At 37.5% G+C, this 8,507-nt stretch overlaps 1 protein-coding gene across 1 annotated transcript; it reads right to left on the reverse strand.

Moving 5' to 3' along the window:
* Window positions 1-3,415: 3,415 nt before the first annotated feature.
* Window positions 3,416-4,987, reverse strand: LOC135938075 (uncharacterized). Its single transcript, XM_065481585.1, has 3 exons — window positions 4,399-4,987; window positions 4,068-4,233; window positions 3,416-3,791 (listed from the first exon to the last, which is right to left on the reverse strand). Exons 1-3 carry the CDS (start codon window positions 4,984-4,986, stop codon window positions 3,598-3,600), a joined length of 948 nt encoding a protein of 315 aa, XP_065337657.1. The 5' UTR covers window position 4,987; the 3' UTR covers window positions 3,416-3,597.
* Window positions 4,988-8,507: the final 3,520 nt, after the last annotated feature.

An 8,507-nucleotide genomic window follows, 5' to 3' on the forward strand; every position in this document is an offset into this window, starting at 1 on the left:
TCTGCACTTTTTTCCCTAAATTGTTGATCACTAAATGGTTGCCACATTCTTTTTAAGAAACATTTAAATGAAGCAGTGCTTTATTTTTTGGAATATTCATTCAATTTCATCCAGAGATAATCTTATTTCTGTGATTTGATAGCAAACCAGTTCGTTGTTCGCAGGATTTACACATTGTCACCTCAAGAGAGCAGTTAAAAAAACTTTCAGCGGTTTTGTAATGAAATATATTTCACTTGATAGTAAAAAATGACAAGGGCTGCAACGATGGTAAATTGACGAAAAAAAATTTAGCATTAGAAAGAAGCGCGAATTGCTGAAGAAAAAAAAAAGAGAAGTTGATATCTTTAATTTTTATCAAGTGCCGAAATCGACAGCCAGCTGCAAACTGCCAAATTTAGAGAAAAAACCAGTCGAACTGCACTCAAATTACTTCGAAATTAACAGAAAATGCAGAAGCAGAAGAGGAAAATACGATTCAGAGAAACGAATTTCCATTTATTTTTTTCTCCATTGAAGCATGCAGGCGTTTTTGTTTAAGAGCAAAATCCTCGACCACGTGGCTCAACCACGCCCCCCAAAGGAAGAAAGTGAGAAAAAATAGCGTAAAGATGCGCACTTTTTTGCTACTTTTGCTTTTCTGGATTTTTAATGAAAAACAAGCTTTAAACAATAGCTGTGAGTTTTTAGGAGTTCCCAAATATCCTTCAAAAATCTCCTTTTATCTTTTTTCTACATTTTCAAGCCATTTTTTCTCCAATTTTATTGCGACTAACTTTTCACAGCCAAGTGTTGCGATAATCAGAGAAAATCTATTGCGTTTCAATTTGAAGCCGGATATTTGATTTCGATAAAGGACTGACGTTCGTAAGACCACTGCCTGCCTCGAAATAGGCACGTACAAGGAAGAAATTTGACCACAATGCAAACTCACAATCGATAAAAATCCTTAGCTGTGCAACAAGTTAACTTCACGCAATTTCAACGAGCGTACAAAAATTCAAATATGAAATTTATTGTCTTTTTGATGCCGTGTAGCTTTGGATCAAATTGTAAAGAAAAACAGACATTTTCTCCAGCAGCTTTGGAGCTAATATGAAAAGGAGAACACAAGAATGAATGAAATTTATTCAATTTTGTTTACTGACAGGTACGAAAACGCTGTGTGACGATAAAGGCGCTCGATTTGTACGTCCTAGTTGTTCGTGTTATCGCTTCCCCAGTGCGCTTGCACCCGTTTCTCCTATTCAAAACATGAATAATAAAAGAATACTCTGATGAAATAGCCGAGCAGTTTGCATTCGGAAAAATTAAAAATAAATGCAGCATAACCCGCATCTCATTCAGATTTTCCCGAAGCAAAATTGATGGATAAAATATTGAAAAATTAAATCCTGGACTTGAGCCACAAGAATTTCAAAAAATTCACACCGTTTGAGCCGTCTGAAAGCAAAAAGTCCGCCGCCCCACCATAGGGTCCGGATTTCGAGTTGGTTTCCGCAGGTTTAATTAACTTTTTTATTGCTAAATCAATCAGCCCATTTCGAAGCTGCGCAGTAACCTTGTGCGCCCCTTAAGCATGCGCAGTATGTTCAGATCGCTTCTTCGTCTCACAGGGAGGCCAAAACTCATCACTGCGCATGCGTGACTCAATTTAAAACCTTCTGCGCAGTCGCAATTTCCACGAGGGGCTGAGTTGGGATCTGTGTTGGTTCCCGAAGGTCACAAGTCAAAATGGAGGCCAATTAGGAGACAGTTCAACGGGCAATCAGGAGCGTCGAAAAAGAGGCGTGCTGACCTATTAATAATTTCATTCCCGCATATTTTGCTACATTCCTAAAAGATTTGAATGGAATAAAAACTAAAATTTTAGATAGAGGTAAGACAAAAATGCGCAGCAACTTTCTACTTTTAATCAGAAATTGTTCGCCAGATGTTGACCGCAAAAACGTCAGAGCAAACTATTTTCAACTTCAAGCAGGATATTAACTTTCGATAAGAGGTTTGACGTAGGTAAAACCGCATTGACGCACAGCCTATACGAAGTCATAGCACGTACAGGGAAAATCCAAGCTCAAAAACGGGCTGAAAGATTAAAACTGAAAAAATTGTTTAGGTAATTTTATGAGAAAGTTTTATCATCTTGTTACTGTCCAATATTATCCTTTTGACAGAAGTGGAAATTTAATTTTACGTTTTTCCTAATTTTCTTCATTTTTTCCTCTAATTTTTAAAATGGCTCTTGGGCCATTGCGAAATTTATCTGGGATAATTTTAAGCCTAATTTTTTGAAAAAAAAAATAAACACATTTTAGCCGGATATGCCACTTAGCAATCTGAGCTACGCATTACCGCATTACTTACAATCAGATCCATTTTTGAGAAAGTTTTATCATAATTATGTTTGTACTAAGAATATCACGTGAAATCGAAAATTCGCGTTTTTTTCCGAACGGGGACCCATATAAGGGGTGCCTTTAGGCACAGTTCCAACGCCAGTCTGGAAACTGAATTTGAGATTTTTCTTGCCGATAAAAAAATATAAAAATATTTTTTTGCAATAATCGATCGGCTATAATTATAATTCAATTGCGTAAATGGTTTAATTTTTGTTAAAATTCAGTCGCGTCTCCGATCCTCGACCACGAACCCTCATTGGACACGTCTCGGTCTGTTCTTCGACCTGGCATACCCTGACGACCTTTTCTGGGTACCCCGACCTAAAATCCTCCACGAGGCCGATTTTTGTCAGCAATTTCAAGCACATTTGGCGATACTTGACCATTATTTGTGACCCTGGCCTTTCACCGACCTTCCTCAGGTCACGCGACCTGAGATACTATAATGTTACTTTGCGGTGTTGCCGTAGCCACACCTTGACTGACCCTAACAATAATGGCAGGCGCGAGGCCCCGTCGACCAAGCAGGCGCCAGCTTCTTGTATTAATTTCAAAAATTCAAGAGAATTATTTCCTTACCTCTATGGTTCTGTGTGTTTTAGAGAGGCAATAACTGTTCTCACGGCGTTGTGTCATAGCCATAAGGCACATAAGGTATGACTTTAAAAAAGTAAATTTAAAGAATTTAAATTATCTGACGCACACCAAAATCAAGCTTGCTGTTGAATTTTAAATATTAAACGTAATGCATCAATAAGGGGAAACAAAATTACCTTTTGTTTATTTTATAAAAATATTTTATTTTTGTTTGCAGTCTTGTAAATTCTAAAAGCTCAATCTTTCCGAGAAATTTGCCAGCAATTATCAAAATAATTTTAAGAACGCGCGGCAGAACGCTCAAGAAATTCTTTTAAGCTCTTATTAGAAAGTTAATAATTAAAAAGGATTTTTAAACATGATCATCATCTCCCGATTTAAAAATGGATGAGATAAGAAAAACGAACAGTGTATTAAGTGTATGAAATGTAATTATTCATATTTATATTTAACTCGAGAAACACAAATTAATAAAAGATTATTCTGGTAAAAAAGACGATAAACCATAGATAGCGCTACGTTCGTCTATTTTTCATCTCTCTATCATATTTTTAACTCACCCACAAGTAAATAGCAAAACACAATTTATTTTACAATATTCTCAGTCGGTAGAAGACTGTTTGCTGCCCAGGAAAACGAGGTTGTCCATCGAAATGTGCCTCGAAGAGGTTTGCATTCTTCTCATCTTCAGGGTCAGCCACGCAATTAAAGTTCCGCTCAAAACCAAGCAACACACGAGCAACCAAACCAAAATTGTGTTGAACGAAAAGGCGGTGGCTTGAGGCGTAGTTAAGGCTGCGAAAGATTCAGGAACGGGAGAATGATTAGACTTTGTTGGAGGTCTTTGGTATTCCCAAGAAATTTACTCAATGAAATAAAAAAAACCTCTTTAAATTTCCTTGAATTTAATACTTAAGACTTTTTGGGCAAAACAGTAAACGCTGCAATTTTAATTGAAAATATCTAAAATTGATATGAGTTTCCATCCAACAAAAGGTCCAACCATGAGCAACAGAAAAACTTCAAACTCAAAATTTTATCGTATTTCTCTCGCAGTTGGATTCTATTTACCTGTGGACGTGCAGAATATATACGATTTTGCGCCGACTTCAGCCTTGAGTAGTTTATGCCTAGGCTTTCTCCAACCCTCAGATAAATTTCGCTCCATCATCCAGAAAGAGCCGTTCGCGTCCAAGTCAAAAGTAAATGGCCAATGAGTATGACCCATTCCTTCGGCCTAAAAGGGTGCATAGTGATTTGATGTTATTAGCCTGACAAAGAATAAAATTCCGGGAATATAAGGAGTTTTATGCTAAAAACTTGATCCATATAAAAATATTTTTATTTTAGAAATTTGTGCATCATTCTGGAAGAATTTAAACAGGTAAACGCTAAGCAATACCTCATACAACCGCTGCTCACGAAAGGGCTCTGAAATATTCCATTTGGTGAGGTATGTCTTGAGGGCAAAGGCGGCATACAAGACATTGGAGCAGTCGATTAACATTCTACAGGGTGATTTAGTCCAATTGCCGATGAATTTGACAGCAGCGCTTCCGCCTTCATTCTTCAGCTCTGACACAGACACTGAGTACATTTCTTCGGAAAAAGCTCTTCCAAGGTACAACTGTCTCGGTTCCTTGATAGGAGACAGGGCCAAGGAAATCCAACGTCTCCCTGGGGTTTCAACTGACCAGGATTTGTCCAATTTTCGGCTGTAGACTATGATTTTTTCAGACTCAGAGACCGTGATGTACGCGAGGTAATCGTCTGGCGTTTTGTCAAGCACGATATCATTCAGCCACCTATCATCATTTGAATGAGAGATGACTGAGTGCGGGAACTGGTGAACGCGCTCGGTTTTGTCGTTCTTGAGAAGGTTGAATATCCAAAGTTTGCCCGGACAGTTGCTGTTACCTTCATCAAGCACCCACAACAGACCATCAGTGTCCGTTTCCATACCTGAAGCCCTCTGTATAGTGTCACACATGTCTTCATTCTGTTAAGAGAAACATGTTTTCAGCAGAATATTTAATCAAGGTTTTAACGAATCAAAATGATGGGATTAATTCTAAAACCAAGTTTTCTAAACACACATTGATGACATTGAACATTCATTAAAATATATAATAAGGAGATATTCTGGGAGAGAAAATACCACATTTGTTGTTTTCAGCTAAAACTTTGTTACATTATTCTGAATTAATCAGTGAAATATAGGTTCTGAGTCTTATTAAGTGTGTGCTTTACAAATATTTTGCGTGAATAGTCTTAAACTCGGAGAAATTTGAGATGTTCGAAAATTAAAATATTATGTTTAGAAAATGAGTTAATTTCTCGTCAAGTTTTCTCATTGTCAGTTTATTCCAATTAATGCTCAAATCAACTTTCCATTCAGAGACTTACATGTAAATGCCAGGATGGGAAAAAAGCAAGCTTTGGAGGTGTAGCAGTCGAAATGCCGTTCGTTGGCAGCCACATCAGTGATGCGGGAATTCCAGAATACCTATTATCAAGGCTTAGAAACAGCCTTTCCTCAAAAACAGCCATGTATTGAGGAAAAACATCCACCGCCCTGCGCTCATCTTTAATCTGTCTGTTTGAAGTGTCCGCTCCTGAAGGCCAGATGATATCGAATTTATCCCACTCGTAGACGGTTGAGAAGTTCAAGGCGTTGGTCAGGCAAAGGCCAAGCAGAAAGATGGCTTCAACGAAGGAAGACATTGTGCTCGAGCTGAAATCAAATTTAAACCCGATTTTAAAACAAATTTCATCACTGCACTTTTTCCTTTGAACCTTTTGCGAAAATTTTGAGTCCTCTCAGAGTCGTCGTCGGAGTGCCCGTACCGATTAACATTTAGAGTATTTGAACCCTAATACCCCTAGACTCGCAAAAGAAACGAGAATTGCGTTATAATTTTGCTAAAAAAAACACAAAAAATAAAGTTATCATCAATGATATTTATCTTGCGCAGAGCCGCAGATATTATGAAGAGCAGAAAATCCAACGTAGTATCGTGAAAAGCTATTATTATTATATAAAATATTTTCCAACGTCCCTACGGTGAATAGCTGGACTGATTTTGGTTGACAGCACGTCAAAAAAATGTTAAGTGAAGAATAATGCACAGTGACAGGATTGAGTCTTAAATCACAGCGGAAATGACTTTAAATTAAATTTTTTACAAAGTATATGGTGGCGCCATCTCTTGGATGCTTCGAACCCTAAGTTGCTATGCAATTATTTTTGTTGACTCGTTTGTGTAAGAGAACGAAAGAACAAAAATCCCCGCTGATGAACGATAAGGCGCTCGATTTGTGCGTCGTGTTCGCGTTTTATCGCTTCCACAGTGAACTTGGACCCGTGTCTCATGTTCGCTCAATCCAATGAAAATATATCGTGAATAAATAAATTCAAATATCATAGCCGGGCAGGTTTTGAGTCCAGAAAAATTAAAGAAAAAACACGTAGGAAAGCTTCGTTTCCACACCTGCCGAAGAAATAATAATTATCTCAAATTTTCACTGTCAAAATTAAATCAATTAAATAAATCCATTCCTTTTCTTAATAATTCGATCGTGTCTGTTCAAGTTTAGAAAATCTTAATTTAAAAAATATTTAATGATCAAAGATAATTTCTGCGCGCAAATGAATAAAATTTTATTTTGAACGGGTGAATTTTTTTAATTTTTAACTCAAATCAAAAGCATAGAGGAATTGTTGCAATAAAACGAAATGTTTTCTTTACCTCAAATGCAGGAAAAATCGCCCCAACTTTCAGCTGAGCCGAGACACAGTCTTGTTGACGTTGAGAGAGCATCTAAATTGCGCTTTTACTATTGATAACTCGTCGGGTTGGAGGTCGGAAAAATGACGTCATGATTTCGCATGATAATTTTTTGAGTCGCAAAAGGGCTCCAATCGACTTTCTTAATAAAAGCATCGTGTCTAAATAAATCTGTTAATTAATCTCTTAATTCGGCCTGAAATATCTGATTCAGGCATTTTCGTGCGCTTAGAAAAATTAAAATAAATGTTTGACAACTTTTCTGCTTCGCCGCGCGTGCAGATAAACTGCTGGGGGCACTGCGTTGTTAAAGCCAAAGCCAAGTGCGATACAGAGAGCGTTAGATATCAACTCGCGGCTATTTTCCTCGTTCGTAGTGGCCGCGAAAGTAGAGCGGGTACGAAAAATTACGAAAATTATTTTATATTTGCTGGTCGAATAATGAATTATTTTTACTATTTAATTTTACTGAAAGGTTTCATCGGCCAGAAGAGCGTTTTGGCGCGTGATTTTCACTGTCTCCTTGTGTGGTCGGGCGTTCGCTGGAGTAAAAATAAATTTGCAAGGACAAAACATGATGCAATTTTTAAAAGAGCAGTACAAGAGTCACGAATGAGAATTAAAAATTCAGATTTATTTTGATTTATTAGTAAAAATACACATAGATGATTTCTCCTATGTTCCATGATTCCTTGGAAAAATCCATCATCTCTACACAAAGTCTTATAAATGGATTAGCTAAGAAAAACCAACAGTTTATTTCGGGAAAATGCAATTAATATATTTTTATTTACGTCAAAATATTTCTTCAAACAATAAAAGATTATTTTATAAGAAAGCTAGAAGAACCAAAGCCATCGTATTTATATTTATTCATAAAAATGCAACACAGATTATTTTATTGTATACTCTCAGTGTTTTGTTTCCAGGAGAGCGTTCGTTTCCCCTTTATTTTCCATCGGAATCTGCCTCAAAGAGGTTGCCATTCTTTTCATTTTCAGGATCATCCAGAAGATGACAGAGCCACTCAAGCCCACGAAAACCACGAGCAACCAAATCAGAATTATGACCAAAGAGTGACTTTTGCGGTAATCTTCCGCAAGATTAGCACAATCTCCGCTAGCTTCCACATCCGGTCGGAGAGTTCCAGTCCGTAGTTTGTGCTTAGTCTTACTCCCAGAGGAATTTCGCTCCGTCATCCAAAAACTACCGCTCGTGTCCAAGGCAAAAGTAAATGGCCAACCAGCATTCAGTCTTCCGACCTGAAAAAGTGCAGTGATTTGATTTTGTTAGCCTGACAACTGATTAAGCATAAATTGTCGAAAAAATTTAAGGAGAGGAAAGATGAAATAAATTTTTCAGGCAGGGGGAAAAATCTTTAAAATAAATTTGATTTTTTTTTACCTCATGAAATCGTTGCTCACGAAAGGGCTCCGAAATATTCCACTTGGAGAGGTAATTCTGGTTTGTAAAGGCGGCATACATGACGTTGGCACTGTCGATTACCATTCTGTAAAGGTTATGTTCCGCCCAATTGCCGATGAATTTCACAGAAATGCTTCCAACGCCTTCATTCTTCAGCTCAGACACAGACACTGAATACGTTTCATTCCAACCATATCTTCCAAGGTACAGTTGTCTCGCTTCCCTGTTGGGATAGAGGGCCAAGGAATACCAACGCATCCCTGGTGTTTTAACTGTCCAGGATTTGTCCAATTTTCTG

The sequence above is a fragment of the Cloeon dipterum genome, chromosome 2 (genome assembly GCF_949628265.1).
Source record: "Cloeon dipterum chromosome 2, ieCloDipt1.1, whole genome shotgun sequence".
Lineage (NCBI taxonomy): Eukaryota > Metazoa > Arthropoda > Insecta > Ephemeroptera > Baetidae > Cloeon > Cloeon dipterum.